Source organism: Crocodylus siamensis, chromosome 4 (genome assembly GCF_052110815.1).
Source record: "Crocodylus siamensis isolate JL-2025a chromosome 4, ASM5211081v1, whole genome shotgun sequence".
Classification (NCBI taxonomy): Eukaryota; Metazoa; Chordata; order Crocodylia; family Crocodylidae; genus Crocodylus; species Crocodylus siamensis.
In genome coordinates this window covers 125302144-125329644 of record NC_143398.1, presented here as the reverse complement: position 1 = coordinate 125329644, position 27501 = coordinate 125302144, and the positions used below count along the sequence as shown (strand labels likewise).

The following is a 27501-nucleotide window of genomic DNA, read 5'->3' as shown; positions in this document are numbered from 1 at the left end:
CTAACACTGGGGCCCTGATCTTGGCTGGGACAGCTATATGATGAATTGCTACAAGGCATGGGCTAGAATAGGAACAATACTATCTAGGAGGTGCTCCTGTCCTGTGAGCTGAATTTTATCCAGTATTCCTGAACTTCTGTGAAAGAGGTACTCCCTTCCTGCAGGACAAGTGGGATTTTAAGGTTCAGATACTCTGTCATGGCTTTGCTGAGCTCACAGTTTTCTTTCTGAGGAGAAAAGTATTAGCTGACAAGCAATGCCACAACAAAGGACTAATGGGAACTGGTCCCAGGGACCATGGCTGTCAGGGGACGCATCTCCTTGGCTGCCAGACCTGAAACTTCTTCTAGAACTTTTAGCCTCTACATGTTGTTTTGTAGTTATCATCCTGATGAGACAGGCTATGGCACCAAAATGACACTGGCTAATTAAATGTCAGTAGAATCAGAAGCAGTTGCAAGGCTTTTACACTTAGATTGCCAAGATTGAAACAAAAACCAGTGACGCACATCACCCTCCTTACAGTTCATTAGGGTGGTATATAACTCTACCTTCAGCCAGTTACAGTGTATACATTCAGTATGGAGTCTGCAACAGGGGCTTGACACTAATGAGCCCCTGAAAGATTACACAAATGTCTGTGGCTTCTGTTCAGTTGTAAGTAAAATTCTTGGCAACTTGTCCAGCAACATTTTCTTTTTCCATGTTGTTGCTTTCTGAGTATTTGCCCCATTGTCCCACAGTGTAGACCCTGATGTTTCTAATAAAGGGAATTCAGTAATACGACCTTCACTACACTTGAGGGATCCCCTTAACTTCAGCAGCATTCTTCAGATTTGCACGTTTGCATTAGTGGTTTCATTTGTAGGATTGGGTCCAAAGTTGGTTCTCTGTTTTCATTTCCCCATAAAATTTAATAAGGGTAATATCAGTTAATATTGGGTAAGTCTTCTGTTTAGGGATTGTCTACTCCATTAACGTGTGGATGGCCTTGTGGCCGTGATAAGTTGTTTTGTGCGTTTTTCCCTATGTATCTCTAACTTCTCTAATTCTGTTTCCATATGCGTTGTGGTTTTTAAAGTCTTTGAAACTTGGAAATACATTTTACTGTAGAATAGGGGTTTATAAGTCAAACGTTTGCAAAATCTTTGTGTTAATATGTGGTTCTGCTCTGAAATGTGGCTTTGGCAGGATGCCAGTCTCCTGTCTGAGAGATTTGCAGCTCTTTGAGCATAGCTGCAATTCTGCCTGTTCTTCTTTATGACAGAAATACATTAGCGTTACTCTTTATTGCTTTCATGGCCAAGACAGCTCTGGGAAAATGAGCTAGAGGCTCCTTTGGCTCCCACATCACCAACAGGATTGTAACCAAATTTCCTATTGCAAGACCAGCTGTTCATGTGGCTAGGTACTCAACTGGTATAAACTGTGATATTCCTGTTGAAAACAGTCAAGCTGCACTGCTTTACATTTGCTGGGAATTGCCTTTGAATTCTGGTCCTTCAAATTCTGAGGGTAACAGTGAACTGAAGTCAGCATTTGACCTGAAGAATGTTTATTACTAGTAACGATGCATGGAATAGAAAATGCACAACTAGACTTCCAGCTTACAGGATGAGTTTTTAGAGATAAAACTTAAGGAGGAGGGAAATCATTTTATTTGTAAACTGAACAAATATAACACAATAAATGTAAAACTGTACAGTGCCAACTTTGCAGTCAATTTCCAAAGAAGACTGCATTCTAAGTCTCTAGTTCCCATATATTATCCTCACAGAAATACATGTTGTATATTGCATGAAATATAACTGTGTACATATTTTATATTCTAGCAGACACCCCCTGATTAATAGAAAATATGTAACACAAAATATTGATTTGTAACTGCCCTTCTGTAGATGAAATCTTAATCAAAGGCAGAGCTTGGACTTTTGTAGTAAAGGTGAACTGTAAAGGACATTTACAAAATTGTGTTTCTTGTTCAAAATGCCTCTTTGTGGTCTTCATCATTAGCAACCCCTCACAGTCAAGAATGATTGCCTTATCTGTGGGTCTGAAGGTGACTGACAAAGCCAATCCAGGATTGACAGATTTTTGGGTACCTTGGGCATGTGTTTCTGTGCTCTGGATTCTTGGTTCAGCCTGCAACATACTGTTTCTGCTGCCCCTGCTTTTCTGTCTCCTGTTGTCATTGTGACATTTCAAAATAGCGATATCCTTGCAGCAGACTCTTCCTCCACTTGGGTAGGTGATCATCTCCCATAGGCTGGTGTTGATTTTGTATTTTTTTTTTCAAGTTTTCCTTGAGGATGTCCTTGAAGCACTTTCTCTGCCCTCCTCTTCAGTGTACGCCTTGACTGATCTGGGGGAATAAAACTTGCCTCAGGAATCTGGAGTTGGACATCTGAATTACTTGGCCAGCTCAGTGAAGTTGTTAAATGATCATCACCTTGATTCTCATGGTGTTTGCTTGCAAGAGGATGCTAATGTTCATGCATCCATCTTCCCACTGAATTCAAAGCATCTTCTGCAGACAGCACTGATAGTACTTCTCCAGAAATTTCAAGTGTCTCCTGTATGTTGTCCACATGTCATCTCCATATAGGAAAACAAGAATCACGATTGCTTGCTAAACCATGAGCTTGATTTTGAATCTGGTGCACTGCATATTTGAGGTGATGTTGGATTTTTCATGGATGTCGGCCTTCTGTAAGAGATGGTTTCTGAGATGCAGCAAATACTCTGTTCTCCAGAGTCTCATCATAAATCTGAATGACCAGAGCTGGGCACTGCTCATTAAGAGCGTGTTATGGAAGACCTTATTCTTCTGAATGTTTAGTGTCAATCCCATTTTCTTGTATGCCTCAGTAAAGACATTGATTGCCTGAAGATCTGTTTCTAAGTGAGTACACACTACAGCATCATCAGCATACTGGAGCTCAGTGATTGAGGTTGGAGCAGTCTTGGTTTTGGCTTGGAGCCAGCTGAGATTAAACAGTTTACCAACCACTTGGTAGTTTAGCTCCACTGGAAGTCTGTTGGTGGTCAGATGTAATATAAGGGATATCAAGAAGAGTGTTGGGGAGATGACACAACTGGAAAAATCCAGTGAACAGTGAAGACCATGTCAGTTTTGTCTCTTGATGCGCTAAATACACACTGAAATTCTGGGAAGAGCTCGTTAGCAAGTGGAAGGAGATGTTCTCACAGTTATATTTCCTGTGGACATCAGGCGATCTGTCTGTAATTTCAACAGTCAGACCTGTCCCCTTTTTTGAAGATTGTCATGATCATGGCATCCCTGAGGTCATCTGGGATTTTCTCATCATTCCAGATCCTTAAGATGAGGACTTGGAGCTGTGAAGTAGGCTCCTCTCCTCTCTGTCCCAAGATTTTGGCAGGGATTCCTTCTGCTTCAGATCCCTTCTCATTCTTCATGTGCTCGATGGTTTTCTTCACCTTGTCAAGGGTTGGAGGGGTTTTGAGATCATATCTGACTGGGTGTTGTGGGATGGAATTGAGAACTGTCTTGTCAGCAACAGTGTGTCAATTGGGAAGGTCTTCAAAGTGTTCTTTCCAAAGGGTGTTGGTGGCTCCCCTTTCTTTGATCAGGTCTCCTCCATCCTTAGGTCTCAAGCATTCCTGAGTACTTGGACCATATGTGGCTTTGGTGGCAATAGAGAAACTGTGCATATCATGGATGTCAGTGAGAAGTCGAATCTCCTTTGCCTTGTTTTCCCATCATCTGTTCTTCATATTGCAGGTCCTGCTTTGAACCTCTGCCTTGGCTTGTTGGTGATTCAGTTTCTTTTGCTTGGAGTTAGTCATTCTGCCAAGCACAAAAGGCCTTGTGCTTGCAGTTGATCAACTCTTGGATTTCCCAGTCATTCTCATCAAACCAGCTGACATTCTTCCATTGTTGTTGATTGGGATTCACCAGTTTTTCATTGAGGTGCTGGTGGAAGAGGTCTTGCTTGATTAGGTCTTTTAGTCCTTCAATGTTGACCTTCAGTCGGCATTGCTTCTGCTGCAGCTGTTGTTTGTAGGCCATTCTGAGTAACATAACTGAGCAGGTGAGTTGGCAATGAGTCCGACAATTGTCAGCTCCTAGCAAGCTCAAGTAATGTGCACATCTTTGTGATCCTGGACATGAATGATGATGCAGTCAATCAAGTGCCAATGCTTAAATTATGGGTGTTACCGTAAGGTCTTGTACCAGTTTTTCTGATGGAACAGGGTGTTGATGATGGTATGGTTCTGTGCATTTGATCAAGAGCAGGATGCCACTGGAGTTGACCTTTCCCATTCCTTGCTGATGGTTCAGTTCCAGAGGTTTGAGTCCCTTTTGACTCTGGCATTGAAATTTCCAAGCAGAATAAGCTGGTCTCCCTCTGGAACATAAGAAAGGATTTGATCAAGTTTGGTATAGAATTCCTCCTTGATTTTGGCAGCAACACCAAAAATTGGGGCATATGCACTGATGACAATGGGATATTGGCACCCTGCCAATTTGACATGGAGAGTCATGATGTGCTCATTAATTCTGATAGGGAAGTTGTTGAGTTGGTTTGAGTTCATGCTTAAAGGCAAAGCCAACTCTGTGAAGTTGGTGTTCTTCTTTCTGTTTACTCTTCCAGAAGAGAGTATTGCTGTCTCTCTTTGTTCTTTGAGCTGCCCATCTCTCATTTACCAGGTCTTACTTAGTCAGTGCAACAATGTCACCTGAGTTCTTGAGCTGTGATTGCTCTGGGTGTTCATTGTTAGGATCGTCCATGAGGGTCTCCATGTTTCGGGTCCCAACATTGATTGTGTATCTTCATTGATTTCCACCTCAGTAAAGGTGATTCCACTGGAGACAGTTATCCAGTCAAAAAAGTAGGCAGACTATGTTTAGGGTACCATTTTTAGCCCTCTCCCCATGTGGAGTGAGTAGAGCAGATCCTCAAGAAGGCTGCTTAGCTGCAGTTACAGCTGCTGAATTGCACTCCTGCCTTCTGCAGGTGCTAGATGACTTTCTTGTAACTGCTGCCTTCATGCCAGCTTATGACTAGGAGCTTCCAGGCCTTGCTCCTGTCATCACTAGCTGGTTGCCAGGGGGCTTGAAACATGTGCTAAAGCCATTTTAATGGAAGATGTCTGTGCTTGATTTCTTTTATCATGGAGAAACTGCCACACATGAGCTTCCACACAGTTCTTGACAGAACAGGTCCTTGATTCAGTGGCAAGAAATCCAAGACAGGTGGAGATCTCATTCTGCTGAAGCCTTCAACTGCCTTTGCAGCCACTGAAATTCTAACATCATCTTCTGACTGCACCACTACTGTTACCCACCTTATCCACAGTTGGCGAGTAGTGGCATGAGCAGGGAATGTTAGCTGTGAAATAAGCGGGGGGTAACTCTGATGAATAAGCAGTCATGGACCAAGCAGCAGAAGCACCACCAGGATGTGGTGGGGACAGCAGATGGCAATGCTCTCCCTCCCGAAACATCAGACCACATCGTTAAGTAGGAAAAGATGGTTGCATACAAATGCTGACAGGTGTAAAGTCTTTGCAGAGCTCAGTTGCACGTTCCCCACTTTAATCCCACTTGGCTTTTACTCAAAATTTCAGTCAAGCCATACATACTTTTCTTTGGGTTAAGAAATGCTTATTTAGGAGGATGCAGCACTGAGAGGATTGGCCATATAATTTGGAGGACTCTAAAGAAGAGCACAACCCTACACTAGAAGAGTCAGTCTTTGAATTGCTAGGTACCTCATCTGGTCTCCTTGCTAGAAAAAGGAAGGCAGTTTGTTAGTAAATTTTCCCCCCTCTGCTCTGGTCTCCCTTCTGGAGGAGGAGGGCAGAGTCAGACCAGGTATACAGCTATGTTCCCCTCTTCCCTAAAATAGCAGGGTCACTCTGCTTGGTTATATGCTTGCCTTTTCTTTTTTTTAGAAATCACTTATTAGACGGCGTTAGATAAAGCTTTTGCAGAGAGATGCTACTGGCTAGTCAGCCATCACTCTGAATAAGACTAAAACTCAAGGAAGAAAGTACTTTTGTGCAAAAAAGAAATCAAGAATTCATGAAAAGCATATAACAACACTTTATCTCCAGTGTATCATCCTACTGTGCCAGTAGTCTTTAAGAGGATGACAGGTCTTCCTGTTCGGCAGACATAGGATCTGTGCATAAGACATTGTCAACCAGGAGAGAAAATGTCTGAATGCAGTTTTCATTGGGGCCTGGAGCTGTACAATGCTGTGATCCTTCAGATGAGCTCATAATCTCCACATGAGCTCAGTAGCCACAAGGAAAGGGGAGCCATGTTGGAATGGCAGGCTGTTTCAAGTGGAGTTCCACAGGGATCTGTCCTGGGCCCAGTGCTAATTTAACAGGTGTATTAATGATTTGAATGTTAAAATAAAGAGGTTATTGAGCAAATTTGCAGACAGCATGACACTGGGAAGGATTGTAAACACACCAGAGGACAAGAGCACAATTCAGAAGGATTTGACAGGTTGGAAAGCTGGGCTGGAGTTAGCAGGATGAATGTCCATGCTGACAAATCCAAGGTGCTACATCTCAGGAAGAATAATCAAGAATATGTAAACAAGATGGGTAACAGCTGGCTGGATGGCAGCACCACAGAGAAGGGCCTCAGAGTCTTGATAGATCAATCACAGATTCAGTATGTGTCTGCAGCTTGACACAGCTGCACAAAAAGCAAATGTGATTTTGGGCTGCATCAATAGGAGCATTAAGTACAATATCCTGGAGGTGACAGCACCTCTACTCAGCACTAATTAGGCCTAATTCAGAGCATTGTGTGTAGTTTTGGGCTCCACATTTTAAAAAAGACATGGAAAACCTAGAGAGGCTCCAGAGGCAGGTGACAGAAATGATAAAGGGCTTGGAAGGCAAGCCATACAAAGAGCGGTTGATGGAGTTAGGCATTTTCAGCTTGCAGAAAACATGTGTAAGAGGGGATATGGTAGCAGTCTTCAAATATCTAAAAGGCTGCCATAAAGAAGAGAGAGAATACCTTTTCTTTTTGAAAGCAGGATGCATACTAAGGGCTTGAAGTTATGGCAAAGCAGGTTTAGACTGGATATCAGGAAAAAATGTCTTCACTGTTAGAACAGTGGGGCCAATGGAATAGATCGCCTAGGGAAGTTGTAGAACCTCTGTTGTTGGTATTCAAGAATTCATAGATTCATAGATTGTTAGGGGCTGGAAGGGACCTTGTAGATCATTAGGTCCAGTCCCCCTGCACTAGGCAGGAAAAGACAACTGGGGTCAGGGAGACCATCCAGTCTCCTTTTGAAGATTTTCAGGGTAGGTGACTGCACTACCACTGGAGGAAGTTTATTCCACAGTCTGGACACCCTGACTGTGAAGGAGTTTTTCCTGGAATTGAGCCTGAAGTGGCCTTCCAGGAGTTTGTATCTATTGCTCCTGGTCTTCCCCAGGGTTGTCCTCCTGAGCCATTCTTGATGTACTCCCCTGATGTAGTGGTAAGCCACTACCAAGTCCCCTTTTGGCCTACTTTTCTATAGATTGAAGAGGCCCAAGTCCCTCAGCCTCTCTTTGTATGGCTTGTCTTGCAAGCCCCTGATTATACGGCTGGCTCTTCTCTGGGCCCTCTAGTGCAGTTCCTAGAACTGGACACAGCACTCCTGCAGTCTCACCAGTCCGGAGTACAGTGGGAGTTTCACTTCCTTAGTTTTGTATGAAATGCAACAGTTAATGCATGCCAGCATGTTGTTTGCTCTGCTGGCCACAGCATTGCACTGCCGGCTTATATTCATGCAATGATCGATCACTACCCCAGGTGTCTTTCGGCTGTGGTGCAAGTCAAATTGTCACCACCGATCCTGTAGGTATGTTGGGGATTGTTTGCCCCCAGATGGAGCACCTCACACTTCTGAGTGTTGAACTTCATCTGGTTTTGGTCCACCCAACTCTCCAGCCTTTCCAGATCCACTTGTCTCTGCAGCCTATCTTCTGGCATAACCATGCTCCCTCATAACTTGGTGTCATCTACAAACCTGACCAGCAAGCTTTTCACCCCCACATCCAAATCATTGATAAAGATGTTGAAAAGCACCAGTCTAAGCATGGACCCCTGAGGGACACCACCGGCCACTTCTCGCTAGGATGACACCGATCCATTCATGAGAACTTTCTGGGTCCTACCATGCAGCCAGTTTTCCATCCAGTGAACTGTTGAGCAGTTAAGAGGTTGGATAAGCATTGGTTAGGGATGATCTAGAACTAGCTATGACTGTGCTAAGCTATGGGTATTTCCCATGCCTTTGACACAGTGTCACACCCAATTCGTATCAGTAAACTAAACAGTTGCAATGTAGATTATTACACAGAACAGTGGGTAGAAAATTGGCTTATGGGACACACCCAGAGAGTGGTGGTGGACAGGTCGGTTTCTACCTGGAGGAATGTGGGCAGTGGAGTCCCCCAAGGCTCTATCCTGGGACTGGTACTATTCAATATTTTCATTAGTGATTTGGACAGGGTGCTTTCTACTCCCTAGTCCAAGTTTGCTGACAACACCAAACTGTGGGGGGAGGTACACAAACTAGACAGCAGGGAGCAAATCCAGGCTGATTTGGACAGGCTGGGGAAATGGGCCAAACAGAATAGGATCTAGTTTAACAAGGGTAAGTGTCATGTGTTGTACCTGGGGAGAGAATCATCAACACTCCTACAGCCTGAGAGGTACCACTCTAAGTAGCACAACTGCAGAAATGGATATCAGAGTCGTAGTTGACTCCAAAATGAACATGAGTCACCTGTGTGATGAGGTAATAAGTAAAGCTAACTGCACCCTTTCTTGCATAAGTAGGTGCACCACAAACAGGTCTAGGGAGGTGAAACTTCCCCTCTATACAGCACTGGTGAGGCCGCAGCTGGAGTACTGCATCCAGTTTTGGGCACCACACTTCAGGAGGAATGTGGATGGCCTGGAGAGGGTTCAGAGGAGGGCCACTCATCTGATTAAAGGCCTACAGAAAAAACCCTATGTGGACCTATTGGGAGACCTGAACCTCTTCAGCCTCCGCAAGAGGAGGCCAAGAGGCGATCTCGTGGCTGCCTACAAACTCATCGGGTTGAGGGGGACACTCAGCAAGAATAGGGGATACAATATTTACCAGGGCTCCTGACGGGGTAACTAGAAATAATGGCCACTAACTGGAAGAAAGGAAATTCAGGTTGGACATCAGGAAAAAATTCTTTACAGTGAGGGCTGCCAAAATATGGAATGCACTTCCAAGGGAGGTGGTGCTGCTCCCTTCCTTGGAGGTGTTTAAAAGGAGATAGGACAGATACCTGGCTGGGGTCATCTGACCCCAGCACTCATTCCTGCCCAGGGCAGGGGGTCAGACTCAATGATCTAAAAGGTCCCTTCCGACCCTGACATCTATGAAACTATGCTTCTGGGCTTTCCAGGTTGCTTCACAGGGCTGGGAAGTAATTTTTTTCCATTTCCTGTTACTATATTTTGGGCAGGGAGGGCGGGGGGTGGGAGGGGATTTCCACCTTCCTCAGAAACACCGGGTCCTGACTACAGCCAGAACTGGGGATTTTGACTGAGGTGTGCTAATGGTCTTGCAGGATTTTGACTGAAGTGTGCTAATGGTCTTGCAGGAACTAGAACCTGGAGGTTCCTGGCAAGAGGGTGTTGCTCCTCCACTCAGGATCAGATTGATCTCCATATTTGGGGTCAGGAAAGAATTTTACCCCTTCAATTAATACAAAACATGGTGGGGGAGGGGGGTTTGCCTTCCTCCGTAGTGAGAGATCCAGCTCCCTTTCCTTTGGATCTTTTGAATGTATTTAAAAAACCCTTTCAGCAGTAGGACACTGTCCCCCTGTCCCTCTGCTTTACCTGACAGGTTAGGATGCTATGATTTGTGGCTATGTAACAGGTTGAAAGGGCAGCTTTAGTAATAGGTTAGATATGATTTGTACGGGATGGTTTGGATGATCTTGCTTCAGGCAGGGATGTGGATTAGATGTTCTCCAGTGATCGCTTCCAGGCCTACTTTACTAAGATTCTATATTCTGGGGCCTTTGGTTCACCTCCCTATCACAGAGATTATAGATGACTGGGATTTGATTTCTTGCTATGATTGAAGTCAAGATTGGTAAAGTAAGGGGTCTCCTCTTTGCATTATCCTATATCAACCTCCCTTCACTCACTCTTCTCCATTATCTCATACATTTTTACCATCTTGCATCCTTATCTACTCCTTTGCTCACCATATCCACAGACAATAGGATGATAATTAGAGATGGCTGTTGTCCTGTGTTCTTGTATTTCCATTTCCTTCCCAAATGAGTTTTCTTTTGTCATGATTTTTTTTTTACCTTATAGGCATGAAAATAGTTTTCCCACTGGCTTTTATACAAACAACCTAGGCCAGAAAAAAAAGTTATGAACAAGACCAGTTGAAATTAGGTTTGCACTGAAATGTTTGCATAAAGTTTTTCCTGCTATTTCTCAAGGGGCATAAAAGAAGCAGAGCAAAAGTAACCATGGGATGGTCAGAGAGTTAGTGATTAAGAATAGGAATTTGCATTAACCTACAGTGGCCTTTTTTCCTGTAATGCTGTCAATCCTTAAAAAAGTTTTAATGTCTCCTAATTATTATCCCATTTTCCAAATGTAGAAAATGAGGCACCGGGAAGTAAGAGCCTGTCAAAGATTAAATATGAGTCTATGGAAAAGTCAGTAGTATGATCCACAGTGCCTCCTGAACCCCCAGGGCTCTCCTCAGATTGCAGACCATCAGGGAAGGTTAGCTCTTTACTCTTTCAGGTACTGTGTACAGTATAATCATCTAAATGAAATCAGTGAATACTTGATTCAAGAGTCTCCCATTGCTCGATTTCTGCTGTTCCTCATGTTTGTTAACAGATTGTTTGCTTTGTGGTAAAGTGCAAAGGTGCTGCTCTGTAAAACTGTAATGACTTTTGGAAAGGAAGCTGCTCTGTGCATAGTAGAAAGCTCTATTCAAGTTTGATTGGAACATGGGGATCTGAGAAGTCATTATTATTGTTGTTATAGCCCTTTAGAATAAAAAATTCTGCTTAGTTATAGTTATGATGACATTTTACTCTCATTTTCTTCTTTTTTTCTGTAGTCACCAATGGGCTTTTTCTGTCCCACATGCAATGAACTGGTACATAACAGGCACCTCTACTCTTCCGTTCCCTGCACTGTGCACCTCATTTTCTGTCTCCTGTTCTCTTTTGCTTCCTTCTCATCTTGTTTTCTGCTCTCTTGGCTGTTTTTTCAGTCCTTTATCTCTTGGGTTTTTTTACTGTCCTGCTGCCTCTTTTTTCCTCAATCCTTTGCTAAGCAGAAAATGAAAGGGTCCTTGCTTTAACAGAGAAAACTGTCAGGGGTGATTCGGTCTTGTGCAGCCAGATGCCTAGATTTCAGCTGGAGGCATCATAGAAAGTGTTCATGTTTTACTAAAAAAAATAGTAAAAACAAAACAAAACAAAAATTCAATTCTGGAATACCTTTTTCATAAGCTTTTTTTCAATAAGCATTTCTTCTGAAAGACAATCTTGTATTGCAAACCAGTAAAGGATAATTATTCTGTGGTGGATAACGTTAGAGTAACTGTTTTCAAAGAAATCTTGATTTAAAAAGCAAAGACCCTGGGAGAAACACATACTTTGTCAATGCTAAAAAAATGCTTCTCATGTTTTTCCACATCACTGATCATGTTTGGAATCTACATGGACAAGAGAATCTGATTTTATAAACATTTTGTGAAGAATTAAAAGAAATACCATGTCAAGTGTTTAGTTTTGTCATTTGTCTCTACCATTTCTGTACTGATGTAATCTTTACTTCTGATCTCTCCTAAACCTTTCAGTAGTACACATTTTGTACTAAGATTTTTGTCAGTGTTTTCCAGTCTTTCAGAAACCAAGAACTCTTCAGCATAATAACCAATGATCCTTCCTGCAACTTGTTAACGCTTTAGTCAGCATCAGTTAGACAGCTTTTTCTTTTTCTTTTTTGGAATCACTGATTTTCGTCATAACATGATACTGTGTCTCCCCTTCACGTGCTTTGACAAACAGTGAAATAGTGAACAAGTTGACATTTAAATTAATATCACTAGCGTCTCAGTTGAAACAATGCAACAGTTTAAATCTCAGAGCTGTTGTATCAGACTCTGCAAATTCCAGCATTAGGTCAATGGTCAGGTTTCTCAGTGCACTGCCCCTCTACCTACTCTTCTTTTGTTGCCTCCCAGGAAAACGTATCCTATACTTTGGAAATTTATTTCATTACAAACACATGGATGAAAAATACTTATTTGATCACACTCCTTTGTCTGGTCATCTACAATATATTACTAATGCTTTGTGCCACAACTTTATATCAAAATAAAGCTTTCTTTTCTTTAGAGTCTCACTTTTGTCACTTTCATTATTATAGCTTTGATCCTGAAAAGGCTCTGCAACAGGCAAAAGAGTCTGCTGGCAGGGAGCACATTTCACATCTGATCTCTAAATTCTTTCTATCACAAATGCAGAGGCATGGAAGTAGAGCTGTAGAAAGAGTTCTGTTTGCTGAAGTAACAGTTCTATGGTATCTTACCATTATTCTGTCTCCTATTTTTAGTTCCTAACTCGCATTGGACCATGGCAGATAATTGTTCTTGCTGTAAGGTTATTCATTTTGTTATTATAAACTTTATTATCTTGTACTTTGGTACTATGAATGCATTTAATTATATCACTGTTTCCTCATACTGTTATTTATGGCAACACCAAATCTATTATTCAGGGCATTTGGCTCATTCCAGGCTTATGTTGGGCCTTGCCATCTGTGGATATCCACCACTATTTAATGGACAGTAGGCTGCAAACTGTCTCTGTAAATAAAACGGTAGGTAATAAAAAAACACAGTTTGCAGTAGTTGAATTTCCCCTAATTTTAATCAGAGGTCAGTCTAGCTGGTGCACTTCCTGCCTCACCTTGTCTGCATTTGCGATCTGAACTGGTACAGCTCTGTAGGCTGCTATACCTTGACTGCTAAGTCACAGATATCATCAGTAGTGTGTATTACCTGAGTAGCAATAGCACCTGGGAGATTTAATCCAGGAGCAGTACCTACTTCAGCTGGTGCAACCATGCAAGCACAGAACAAAAAAGTAGTTCCTGCACTAACAGTTTGACACCTGACAGATTACATAAAATATAGTAAAGTCCTGGCCAGGTTTTCAGAGAATGCAGCTCTTCAGCTCTTAACATGAACATGAGCTGATAAGGAAATATACTAAAAAATTTAATTGGTTTTGAGACTGCTTCTTTCAAAATCACCAGTGATCTGCTATTTTCTTAATGTGCCCAACATTTTGATCTAGATCCATTCCAGGCTACAATTAATGGTAGATTGTTATAAAACAATCAATTATGTCATAATACAGAGAGGAGGGAATAGAAAGTCCCTTCTAATCCAAATAATTTTGTGATGAATCTGAACTTCAGTTACTGGTACAGATCAAAGGCTACATTTACAATATAAAGTATGAAAAGATAGAAACACATAAAATTAAAGGAAGGTCTGCTTCACCTGGTTGGCAAAAGCTTGTGTAAGTTCTAATTTATTTAGAAATTAAACTTTTCTTTATGGAAATAGGCATTTCTTCATCTATAGAATGGATGGTGGTAGCATATTTGATGTTGCAAAACAACATCATTTTTAACACCAGGAAACCAGCGCTAAGAAACTGTAAACAAATTTCCGACTGGCTTTCTATTATAGAGATTGGAAGAAAATGGTCCATATGCAGAAAAAGTTCCTCTATATTATAGAAAGATGAAAATTGGCTTATATTTGCCTCTACTGAGATTCATTCATCACTTAAAGCAGTATACGCATGCTCTCTCTCTCTCCAGTTTTGTTCACTTTATCTCAAAGAAAACATAGATGAAAATAGAAGGCTTTTAATAATACACAGTGAACATGATCACAATCATGGTGAGATGTCTGTATGAGGAGAGATGGAAGGGATGGGGTTGTTCAGTTTAGAGAGACAAATGTAAGAGGACATGACAGTGGGATACAGAATGATATGCTGTATAATGAAGTTGACCTGTGTGCTTTTATTTCCCTTTTCTTGTTGTGTATGAACATGGGGATATATTTAAGAATATTAATATTGATTGAAGAAGTGTTTTAAACAAATACATAATTAGCCAGGGGCTAATTATAGAATCAGAGAAGGCCACCCCTCCACTCTTCTTTCCAACCCAATCCTTCCTGTAGAGCCTGTAGCCCTCTTTATCCACTGCCTAGTCATATGTGACTGCTAGAATTGACCATTGCCACTCCTTATACCACTGATCTTATAGCCTTGGCATTTAGTTGGAGTTCCAAATTATACTCCATGGGGATCATTACTAGTTCTGAACCTTAGTTGTATCTGTGTGAGCAGTAAGGTTAGCTCTGTCACTGAGTCCAGCCTTTTGTGACTCACTGAATAGACACCAGACTGGGACTCAAGAGACCTGTTCCTGGCTCTGTCATTAGTTTTACTAGGTGACCAAAGATCAGTTCTTTACTCTGTGTCAGTTTCTGCATCCATAAAATGGGGATAATAGTACTGTTGTCTTCTTGTAAAATGCTTTGAAGTGTATATATACAAACACTGTATCTAAGCTAGATGGCATTCTGGTTGTTTCGGTAATTGACTGTCTTCCTTAGCAATGCATCAGGTGTTTTTTTTTTATTAAGTCTGTGTTTCTCATTGTGCTGGGACTTATACTGTAACTTCATGAAATTCTTCACTGTTGTGTTTCAATAAAAACCCACTTGTGTTTAAGAAGCCCTTAATATCAAACAAGGCATACATTTTTTTTATAGATTCTATACACTTTATAGGAATAATTTTGTCTAATGCTGAAATGCAGCCTGCTCTGGGGTAGTAATATATCAGTTATTAAACATGGCCAGCCACCCCACACAACTGCATATTGCAATATATTTCATTTATTTAAAATCATGGAGGAAATGAAGATTAGCGGAATGTAATTACATAATTTGGAAAAATGAGACTAACAGAGGTAGGCTGATTTTACAGAAAAACTTAATTGAGTAGGTCTTTTACCCAACCTTTGGATATCTGAGCAAAATCCTTCAATACGATGTCTGTTCTTCTGGCAAAGTTGGCATTCTTAAATCTGAGCTGCAGACTCGCTCCTGGCTTTATAACACTAAATTTATATTGTTCTCATCAAATTACATTTTTCTCATTGTCTATGCAAAGAGTCCCAGTGGGTTGAGCAAGGGTATGTGTGTGTTAAGCAGAGATGGTAAACCTGAAGATGCAGCAACAGGAAATAAATTGGATATTTTTCTTTTTCTAGTTGGCTCGACACAATAAAACATTACAGCAGATGCTGAAGCCAGGGTCTGATCCAGATGAAGGGGATGAAGCCTTGAAATACTATGCCAATCACACAGCGCAGATTGAGGTAAAAAGTTGCTCACTGAAAAGAAAATATTGTAGCTCGAGGCACATTTATTTCCTACTGTGTATATAGTTTCCTTTTAGATTTCTTCTGAACAACAAAGTTTATTTAAATGGTGTAGATTATTTCTGAAAGGAAAAAAGCTGAATAACGTGATATTGGGTGGTGCGGAGAAATAAGGGCCCACACATACTTTCGGGTTGGCTTGCTACATTTCAAACAATTGTTTTATAGTAGCATCCCTACATGATACGGAACATTTTTTGTCAAGGAAATAATGACTGTGAATAGCAGCAGTGTCTTAGTGACAAAAATAACCTTCCATAGAGCATCACTCAAATAAATGAATCCTACTTTTAAAGCCAATGAAGTTTACTGATCACATGAAAACTTTGGCTGCAACGCAAATAAGTTTTTGGAATGGTGTGGTGGTTCTTAAAAGTTGTGTTTAAAAGAGCAAGGCTGGTCTGGTTAATCATCTCCTTTCCATACTGTAAAATACATCCACATATTGATAGATATTTTGTGCCTTTGGCAATAGAAGAAGGGGTGTAGTTCAAGGCTGGCAGTTGTAAGGGAATTCATACAACAGGTTCATCTGGCAGCCCTTTGGAGACTATTCACCTAAGGCAAAATGGGTTAATAAGGGTGATCACAGTATGGTGTGGTTGTACATAGGCTCACACATGTCAAACACCTCTCAGGGCCTGGTTTTTATTTAAAAAAAAAATCACAATTCAACATCAACTTAAATAAAACCAGTCCTCTTCAGCTGTTTTTAAATTCCTTCCAGGCTCTGCTGAGCCTAGAAAGTCCTTTCCAATCCTGGTTCCTAATACCCACCATTTCCAAAAGCCTTTTTTGGGGAGCCCACTACCAAGGCGATTTCTGACCCTGGGCCTCCTGTAGAGGTCTCAGTCTGTAGAGAAGGTCACGTAACTTTCTTTTTCTTTAAGTCTCTCACCTGATAAACCTCAGGTTGCCCTTTTATTCCACCCCAGCAGCCAGTCCAGTTCCTAGTCACATGCTCCCCCCACAACTCCTGGATTTAGAGGTAAATTAGTCACAGGTAAAACCTCTAGAGTTCTCTGAAAGGGCCAGCTCTCTTTGAGCATTTACAGCATGAAAATATGTATTAACAGGCAGACACAAATATGTGTCACCCATCTTTTAGGTAAAAGTATGTAAAAAAAATTCTTTTAAAAAGTAAACTGTTTCAGTAGCAGGCCTGGGCCCATTGCAGAGTTCTAGATGTATTCTGCTTCTGATCATTATCCAGCTTGTTCAGTTTGAAAGTATTTTTTTTCTAACTTCTTGCTCTACAAACATGGGATCTAAGAGCCAAGATGGGTTTTCTGCCCATTACTTCACACAGACTCCACAGACAGAATCAGGAAAGAATTTTGATGATGATGCACTGAGGTGGAATAGAATCCAGCTCATTCTCAGATAACTCTGTTGGTTCCAAAATGCTAATAATAGCAAAGCCTTGGCTTCGTTAAATAAGTATCCAATTCTCATGAATTTTAGCTGCTATGTGTAACGGGGCTGGTTGCATGTAGTCACCTCCATAATATACATCATTATAGCAATAGGTACCGACTACAAAGTGAAGTTCTGTATTAAAATGTTCAGTAGTTAGATGTACATATTTGTTACCAGTTCAAAGTTAAAACATCCACAAAATTTGAGCATGTTTGGATCCCATTTTTTTCCTTGAGGCATATCACTAACCTTTTTTTAGGCAGTGTTTGAGAACAAAAGCACAGTTTTATTATAAATTGTATGTTTAGGTATTTTCATCCACTGTTTTACTGTAAGTAACATATTATTGAGCTTAATTATACATTACCTTGTAATTAAAAGGAAGCTCCAAGTAATAAGGGAATCATGAACTGTTTGAAAAGTCTCTGTACCTGAACAATACACACATTTGTATTCACAGATTGTTCGTCATGATAGGACTATGGAACAAATAGTTTTTCCTGTCCCAAATATCTGTGAATTCCTCACTCGAGAATCTAAAAGTCGTGTACTCAATACAACAGAGAGAGATGAACAAGGGAGCAAAGTGAATGACTTCTTTCAGCAGACAGAGGATCTGTACAATGAAATGAAATGGCAGAAAAAAATTAGAAGTAAGTACTAGAGTTTTAAGAACTGGGTTGTAGTATTTCAAACCTGTAAATCACCCATGCAGATATTTTCCATTTTAATTTATTTTTCTTTTCTGTCACCCTGATTTTACAGTAAGATTTTTTTTTCTGAGCCTTAGAGCTCAGATCACTAGAAACACTTGCAAGACACCAAAAGGAGACATAAATATGGAAAAATCACTAATTAAAACAATATTTTAAATATGATTGCTTGAGCCCTAACAGCTAAATTAAGTGATGGACTAAAAGTGAATAACTCCATTAACCTCAAAAGAGTTGCATCCACTTAGGCTAAGGGAAATATTGGCCCCCAATATTAAAAAATAAAGGAAAAAATATTACCTCATACTTGAAGTTTGCAGGTCACTAACTGAGCATTGAAAAGCTTGGGAATGTTTTATTGAGAATATCTACAACCAGCCCTTCAGCTGGTATAAAGCTGCTTGCAACTGTCATTCTGCTGGAGGGCACAGATCTTGCTGGGGTTGTTTAGAGAAGGGCATGGCCAGAACATCCAGGGGATGCAATTAGTTGTTGCATTGAATTGACTGGTTCAATGGGTGCCTCTTTTAGAAGCCACATATAGGAGTTAAAAACTGCTCCCTGCTGTTGTATTTCACAGAGGATACAGAAGATAGTCTGCTGGCTGTCGTGTCATAGGCTCTGAGCCCCTCCTCTGTCACAGTAGCCTCTACTAGCTGCATATTGCTGCCACGTGCACGTGTGGGGGTGAATCAAACCTACTAACTAATTATGCTTCACAACACTCCTGAGAGATAAAGAAGTGATATATATGGGGAGGGAGAGAGAAAAAGATTGCTTCACCTATCATGAAAATGGAGATGCCTCTGAGGTAGGATGCAGCAGCTGTTTAAGGACTCATGGCAACATTACACTACTGATTGGGAAGGAAGCAAAGAATACCATATACAGTCAACACAGCAGGGGTTTGGTTAGCCAGAGAGGAATGATTTAATTTGAAGCTTCTGCTGCTATGAAAACATTGGCTTCAGTTTTTGTTTCATTTCCCAGAGTGTAATTTGTAGATGATATGTCTATTTTCAGAAACAGTGAAAAGATTTCATTGTAAAATTCAGTCCTACTTATGTTGATGTCTGTGTGAGCCCTTGTTTACATAGAGAAATAAACCGTGGTTACAGAATACGCTATTCTAGAATAGCTCCCCGTGCACGCATTTTATTCTGGAATAATTACTCTGCTAACAATGCAGAACTGGGTTAGTTAAAACATACAGTAACACACATGCACACAAGGCTAGCCCCATTCTAACTAGGGGAACTGACTTGTACAGTGCAAAAGCAGATATGTTTTGGTTTTTTATTCAGAAAGTAATTCCCCTTCATTTCTTCTCATTTGTGAAGTATGTAATGAGAATACAATATAATATAATGAAAAAACAATACAAATTCAAGTAGTGTTCCTTCTCTAACCCAGTGTCTGAGTCACTGTTATCACACAGTGCTGTTTTGCTTGAAACTAGAGTATGTTATGCGCAACATCTTAAAATTCCAGAAGTCAGCAGCACAAGTTTATCACAAGTGAAATATGGATGTTTAGTCTGAACTGACTCTAACTGTGGTTAATTAGAACTGAATTGGCCCCGAGACAAACACATTTAGTTTGAAAAGTTTTTCTGTTTTACAGAAGTCAACTGTACCCTCATTTACAGGGAAAAAGTCTGAGAGCATCTGCAGGCCAACAGGAAGCAGAAAGGTGTAGGAAACCCAAGGATGCATCTTTCCTGTTTACAGGAAATTCAGAGGACAGTAGGACTAGAAGGGACCTCACAAGGTCATCTGGTTTAGCCCCCTACTCAAGGTAGGGTCATCCCTGACTAGACCATCTCAGCCAAGTGTCAGTTTAACCTGCTCTTGAAAACTTCCAAGGATGGAGATTCCAAAACTTGTCTAATTAGCTTGTTCCAATGCTTAACCAACCATGTAGTCAAAAAGTTCCTCCTAATCTCCAACCTAAATGTCATCTGCTGCATTTTGAGGTCATTGCTCCTAGCCCTGTCCCCTAAAGCCACAGAGAAAAGGCTATCTCTATCTACAGATCTTTAAATAGTTAATAGAAATCTATGATCTTCAAATAGCTAAGTGACAGAAAGGAACCAACTCATGACCCAGTCAGAAAACCAGCCCACTCCTTTGTCCTTGGGGTAACCACCTGCCTCTTTCTCCTGCCATGCCTTGATGTCCAACTTTTTTTATGTTAAGAGGTGGGAGGCAGTCCTTCAATCTGCCCTGATGTCAAGGGCCTGACGTACATGCTTCAACCACCCCTACACATGTCCCATGCCTCGCAGAGGACCAGACCAAACTTGGTGCACAATTAGGCCCCTTGCTTACTGCCCCGTTCTGGCCCACACATGTACCACCCCATCTCGCCAGGGCCTCTTTCATTCCCCCTGCTCTCACCAGGGCTCTCACATCGCCTGCCATGGGTTTCTCTCATACCACCCCCTTGGGCCACACACACCCCACCCTTGCTTCCTTTAAGTGACCCCAGAGGGCCATCAGGCTTATCTCTTCTCATCTTGACCAGCAGGTATGCAGCCTTTTGAGCATCTCCCACTACCATCAGCTGAGCAAATGCTAGGCGACTTGCAGAACTGTGGGCCAACTTTGCGCCCACTCCCCTCACTGGGCCAATACTCTACTCCTTCTTCTCTGGGGCCACACTCTTCACCCCCTCCCAGGTCCTCTTAACTCCTCCCTCTCCCAGGGTCACACTACTCCGCCCTCTCATTGGGCATGGGATTGAACACCCTCATAGGCACTGGTGAGCCTGGCCCATGACTCTGGTTAACACACCGACCCTAAGGTGGGGGCAAGGGTTTAGGTGCTCCAACCCACCTTACACTGGGGTGGTTCTCAAGCCTGGCATTTAAGTGGCCCTGCCCCACCACAGTCAGGACCACCAGGCCTTGCTGTCCCAGCAGGGTTCAGTTTCAGGTCATGTCCAGGACCAGTGAGGCCTCCTCCTTCCGCATAGCCTCACCCTTACTTCCGAAGTTTTCCAGGAGCAGCTCAGCCCAGTGTTGCCTCCTGGGTTTCTCCAACCAGACTGTTCTGCTCTTATACCAGAGCTCTCCAACATGGCTACCCTAGTCAGACACCTGGCGGCTGGCTGCTCCGGCCTTTAAAGTGACAGAGCACTGAAGCTGCTCTGTCACAAGCTAGGCACCATATTTGTAAATACAACTGTTTAAATGCTTTTGTTTTAAATATTGATTTATATAGCAAGGAGTTGTCATTCTATACATCGTATGCTAGACTGATACAGAACAGACTTAGATCGTGCAGGAGGTACTCGTCCCCACTAGGGAAAACGCCATACTGGATCTGGTGTTAGCCTCTAGGGACGACCTGGTGGGAGATGTGCTAGTATAAGGGAGCCTAGGGGACAGTGATCATGAAATGATCCAGTTTGCTATTCAGAGAAAGGTGGGGAGGGTAACTAGCACAGCGCAAATACTTGACTTTAGGAAAGCCAACTTTGATATGCTCAGGGCAGTAGTCAGGGAGGCACTCAGAGCCCAGGGTGTAGCTAGTATGGGGGTCCAGGAAAGGTGGTCCTTCCTCAAGGAGGCTGTCCTTGGGGTGCAGCAGGATGCAATTCCACTGCTCAGGAAGGTGAGAAAAGGGTCCAAGAAACCTTCATGGCTGAGCGCGGATATCCAGGCTGGCCTGAGGGCAAAGAAAAAAGCGTATTGGCAGTGGAAGCAGGGGTCAGGGGTCAGTACACCTCCCTGACCTGAGCTTGTAGGGATTTGGTAAGGAAGGCTAAAGCAGTACTGGAGCTTAAATTAGCTTCTGGGATTAAGGATAACAAAAAATCCTTCTTCAAGTATACAGGTAGCAAGAAGAAGTCTCGGGGTAACATTGGACCCCTACGGGGCGGGGCAGGGCAGGACAGGACAGGACAGGGCAGGGCAGGAAAATGGTGATGGATGCGCAAGAGAAGACAGAACTCTTTAACAAGTTCTTTGCTTCCATGTTCCTGTCTGCTGACAATGGGCTGCTCTCTGGTGATAGCATAGAGAGGCCCAGGAAGGATGCAAGTCTCCCATTAGTTTAGACCTAGTTAAGGATTACCTGGAGGGCTTAGATGTATCCAAGTCAGCGGTCCTGGATGACCTTCATCCGCAGGTGCTGAGGGAATTGGCTGGTGTCATTGTGGAGCCATTGGCATGGCTGTTTGAGGACTCGTGGTGCTTGGGCCAAGTCCCTGAGGACTGGAAAAGGGCCAGTGTGGTCCCTATTTTCAAGCAGGGGAGGAAGGAAGAGCCTGGCAACTACAGGCCAGTCAGTCAGCCTCACTTCTATCCTGGGGAAGGTCTTTGAAAAAATTATCAAGGGCCACATTTGTGAGAGCCCTGCAGGGGAAGTGATGTTGAGGGGAAACAAACATGGGTTTGTGCCAGGCCGATCCTGCCTGACTAACCTGGTCTCTTTTTATGACCAGGTAACAAAGAGCTTAGATGTGAAGGAGGAAGTTGATGTCATCTTCTTGGACTTCCAGAAGGCCTTCAACACAGTGTCCTACCCAATTCTGGTGGGCAAGCTGAGAGACTGCGGCATTGACGAATGCACAGTCACATGGGTGGCATACTGGCTCCAGGGGCGAACCCAGAGGGTGGTGGTGGAAGGGTCGAAGTCGACCTGGGAGGGTGTGGGCAGCAGAGTCCCCCAGGGCTCGGTCCTTGGGCCGGTGCTGTTCAACATCTTCATTAGCAACCTGGACAAGGGTGTGGAGAGCACCCTGTTCAAGTTTGCTGATGACACCACGCTGTGGGGTTAAGTGAATACACCAGCAGGCAGGGACCGCATCCAGGCAGACCTGGATAGGTTAGAGAAGTGGGCGGATCTGAACAGGATGTGGTTCAACAAGGACAAGTGCAGAGTGCTGCACCTGGGGAGAAGGAACCAGCATTATGGTTATAGGTTAGGGGCTGACCCTCTCGGCAGCACAGAGGCAGAGAGGGATCTTGGAGTCAGGATTGACTCCAGGATGAATATGAGTCGCCAATGCGACGAAGCAATAGGCAGAGCCAACCACACCACGTCATGCATCAACAGGGGCATCACTAACAGGTCCAGAGAGGTCTTGCTCCCCCTCTATGCAGCGCTGGTCAGGCTGCAGCTGGAGTACTGTGTCCAGTTCTGGGTGCCGCACTTCAAGAGGGACGTGGGGAACCTGGAGAGGGTCCATAGGAGAGCCACTTGTATGGTTGGGGGCCTCCATGGTCAGCCCTATGAGGAGAGGCTGAGGGACCTGAATCTCTTCAGTCTCCACAAGAGGAGACTGAGGGGGGATCTTGTGGCTGCCTACAACCTTATCAGGGGCCAGCAGCAGGGACTCGGGGAAAGTCTGTTCACCAGGGCCCCCCTTGGAGTCACCAGGAACAATGGCCACAAGCTGAGGGAGGATAGGTTTTGGTTAGATATTAGGAAGAACTACTTCACTGTAAGGGTGGCCAGAGGCTGGAATGGGCTTCCCAGAGAGGTGATGCCTCTCACCTTCCCTGGAAATCTTCAAGAGGAGACTGGATAGGCACCTGGCTGGGGTCTTACGACCCCTCCCATCCCCAGTGTCATTCCTGCCCATGGCAGGGGGTCAGACTAGATGATCTGTCTAGGTCCCTTCTGACTCATTGATTCTGTGATTCTATGTATTTCTGGCTTTTTCACTGACTTGTTCAGCGACTTGGGCAGATCACTCACCTGTCTCTTCTCTCTCCAATGCATTGTCAGTCTTGCCTAGTTAGCTGGTAAGCTCTTGGGGATAGGGACTCTTTCTATGCATTTGTACAGCACCTAACACAATAGGTTCCTGACTTAAGTTGCGGCATTCTAAGCACTTTAAAAATGTAGTAGAAAATGATTTAGTTAGTGTTAGGTTGTATCACACGTGATATATTTAGATTCTCCAGATCCATATATTTGATCATTTTAAAGGTTAATTCGTCCCGTCTCCTTCAGGTAAATTGAGTTGTTGATCTTTGTGGGGAGAAAAACATAGTCTTGAGGTCTCTGAGGACATAGAAGTCCATTCTAATTTCGACTGGGGGGGGGGAATGCGTTTTAATTTTCTAGGAAAAATTCTTTCTCTCCACCCACTGATATGTGCAGAGTACTGATTGCTGTGAAATCACCTGGATTGCCTTCTCCCACCAAATGCAAACTCCCATTATTAAGGCAGTTATTTGAAATGAAGTGTTCTGGGGTTCTTCTGGATTAAAAGTGCTGTGAAAATGCAATAATATGACCATTAAACTATTTAAAATGTCTGTTTTTTATCCGATTTAGTGATTACTTTTTTTTTAACCATTTACTTAATTTTTCTTCCTTAAGTCACCTGCCTTGTTTTCTTGGAGCTGTTACTCATTAAACTCATGTACGTTCTTTTCATTTTCAATACTGCTTTGCTCTTCCTCCTAGATAATCCGGCCCTGTTCTGGTTCTCTAGACATATCTCTCTCTGGGGGAGCATTTCGTTCAACCTGGCTGTGTTCATCAACTTAGCAGTTGCTCTCTTCTACCCCTTTGGAGATGATGGAGATGAAGGCAAGTGCTATTCCATCCTTCTTTTTCCTTTTTCTTTTTTTCTTTTGTTTTTTTAATTGTAAACATTTTTAGCTCTCAGGATCCTGGCAGACATTGCATTTATTGTGCAATTAGCATGCTAATAACATAATAAATTGCAACATACCACACATTCAACCAATTCATGGTGCAATAAAAGGGCAAACCAGCCCCAACCAAAGTTGTTGTAGAATGGGTAATGTCATATTTGGTATCAGTCCCTAGAAGAGGAAGGTGACTTTGAGCAGAATAGCAGAAAAGTCCCAAAGGGCTTCTGGCACTATGCAAATCAATACATTCATATTAAGAATAGAAAAAAATGCAATACAGGCAAAGTAACCAGAAGTTCATGTAAAAAAATGGACTTTCTTTCCCCCCAACCTTATATTTTTTTTATAAAAGTGAAAGATTTTACTTAACCTCTAAGACCGTAGCCAGTTAAAGGTCTGCACTCCTTTGAAAGACTCAGAAAATGTTGAGTGGCCAGGTAGAAGGGCCAGACAGGGAATGGGGTGATACAAAATCCATTTAGTTTGCCAGTTTGCAACTGCTTTGCTCACTGGCAAAATATAACACATCAGTGGCAAAATATAAGCATACAAGATGAAAAAGGAATGACATATTTAAAGTGAGTAATTATGGCTCCGCTTCATCATAGATCTTAGGAACTACAAGGTGATTCAGCCTTAGATACCCCACTAAAATTACTTTCCCATATATTTTTATATGGAAGGACAAGGACTTTGGTTATGTCAGGAAACATGTCCTTGTTTATCAGTGGAAAAACACAGGAGACTATGTTGAAATACAGTTGTGTTCAGCAATAATGTAAACATTTTCTGCACAAAGTTTAATATTTTTTAATAATATTTGGCTAAGAAAGAAATATAAGAGATTACTTTCTGACTGACTGTTGTGTGTGTGTGTGTGTGCAATTATTATATTACACTGCTAGTCCCATATACTTTTAGTGGAGTATCTAAGGCTGGATTATTCTGTATATTCACTAATATAGTCCAGCAAATCAATGTACAATATAAACAGGAAGTAACATGCTTAATAGGAATAAAGGGGACTGGATGACTTGGGAGATTGGTAATAAGCTAGAGAACCATTCACCTCAGGGTCACTGGGTCAGGTACAGCCCAGTTAGTAATGTGATTGAAAGTCACCCCCAACTGATGACCTACGTGAACTAAGTTGATGGAAGCAGTCCAGTTTCTAGCAGATACACGTGCTCTTCACAAATATCACTGCCACAAATTGGCACTAGCAGGCAGTGCCATAGCAAGGAATTTCGCCATCCGGGGCAAGCATGCACAGATTGGGGGGGGGACCCCCCCATGCTCGCCCAGGAGTGCATGCAGTGGTGGGAGCTACCTCCACTTTCCCGCACTCCCCCCGGACAAGCTGCTCATGACTATGTCCCGTGCCCTGCCCTGGGTGGGCAGCACCTTCCCCAGTCCCAGCCCCCATCCTCCCTCACCGGGGGGGCCCTCAATCTGCTCCCCCCATTCCCCTTCTCTCCCCCTGCCCCTTTTCCTCCACAAAAGACTCACCAGCTGGAATGGTGCTCTCTAAGCTGCTGGGCTGGCCACGTGCACATTGCAGATTTCATAGATTTCATAGACATTAGGGCTGGAAGGGACCTCGGGAGATCATCGAGTCCAGCCCCCTACCCAAAGGGCAGGAAGTCAGCTGGGGTCATAGGATCCCAGCAAGATAAGCATCCAATTTACTCTTGAAGGTGTTCAATGTAGGTGCTTGAACCACCTCCGCTGGCAGATTGTTCCAGACCTTGGGGGCTCGGACAGTAAAGAAATTCTTTCTTATGTCCAGCCTGAAACGGTCTTGCAGGAGTTTGTGACCGTTCGACCTCGTCATCCCTCGGGGCACTCTGGTGAACAAATGTTCCCCCAGATCCTGGTGGTCACCCCAATAAACTTATAGGTGGCCATCAGATCACCCCTGAGCCTATGCTTTTCCAAGCTAAAGAGTCCCATGGCTCTCAGCCTGTCATCGTAAGATCTGTTTTCCTGACCTCTGATCATGCATGTAGCTCTCCTCTGGACTCTCTCAAGCTTCTCCACATCCTTTTTGAATTGTGGAGCCCAAAACTGGACGCAGTACTCCAGCTGCGGCCTCACCAAGGCCAAGTACAAGGGGAGAATGACGTCCCCGGATTTGCTCGAGAAGCATCTATGGATGCAAGCCAGCGTTTTGGTTGCTTTACTAGCCACAGCATCGCATTGGAGGCTCATGTTCATCTTGTGGTCAATGATGACCCCCTAGTCTCTTTCTTCTGTAGTGCTGTCCAACATAGCACTGCCGAGCCTATAAGGTTGCTGCAGGTTTTTCCTCCCAAGGTGGAGAACCTTGCATTTTTTGGTGTTAAACACCATGAGGTTCTCGTCCGCCCATTTGCTGAGCTTGTCCAGGTCAGCCTGGATCACCTGCCTATCTTTTGGGGTGGATGCTTTGCCCCAAAGTTTGGTGTCATCGGCGAACTTGGCCAGTCCACTCCTGACTCCAATGTCCACATCATTAATGAAGATGTTGAACAGTATGGGTCCCAGGACAGAGCCTTGAGGGACCCCACTGGTCACAGGGCACCACGATGAGTGACTGCCATTGATTACAACCCTCTGGGTCCGACCACGGAGCCAGTTTCCCAGCCAGCGGATCATGGTGGAGCCAATGCCACAACTGGGCAGTTTCGCCAAGAGGTGATCATGGGATACCAGATCAAAGGCTTTTTTGAAGTCAAGATATATGACATCAATCACTTCTCCCTTGTCCAGGTGATAGGTCACCCGGTCATAGAAGGAAATGAGATTGGTCAAACAAGACCTACCCGCAACAAACCCGTGCTGGCTATCCCTTAGGATGTTAGCCTGGGCCAGTCCATCAAGGATGGCCTCCTTAATAAACTTTTCTAAGATCTTCCCCAGGATAGAAGTCAGGCTAACTTCCCTCCTCCCTTTCTTGAAGATCGGCACCACATTGGCCTTCTTCCAGTCTTTGGGCACTACACCAGAGCGCCAGGAGTTTTCAAAGATCCGTGCCAGGGGCTGGGCTATGACGCTCACCAGCTCCTTGAGTACCCTGGGGTGCAGATTGTCAGGGCCGGCTGACTTGAAGGTATCCAGCTTCTCAAGGTGTTCCTTCACGAGGTCAGCATTGATGGAGGGTAGGGAATTCCCATCACCCGGATCTCCCT

At 43.2% G+C, this 27501-nt stretch overlaps 1 protein-coding gene across 11 annotated transcripts in view; it reads left to right on the top strand.

Annotated features, from left to right (window-relative positions):
- ITPR2 (inositol 1,4,5-trisphosphate receptor type 2) overlaps nucleotides 1-27501 on the top strand; it is a 537951-nt gene that overhangs the window by 348723 nt on the left and 161727 nt on the right. For all 11 annotated transcript variants that reach the window (XM_090043677.1, XM_090043678.1, XM_090043675.1 and 8 more), the window contains 3 exons: nucleotides 15410-15517; nucleotides 17460-17652; nucleotides 24138-24263. In XM_090043677.1, coding sequence (XP_089899803.1) covers nucleotides 15410-15517; nucleotides 17460-17652; nucleotides 24138-24263 — 427 coding nt within the window. The remainder of the gene's footprint in view (nucleotides 1-15409; nucleotides 15518-17459; nucleotides 17653-24137; nucleotides 24264-27501) is intronic.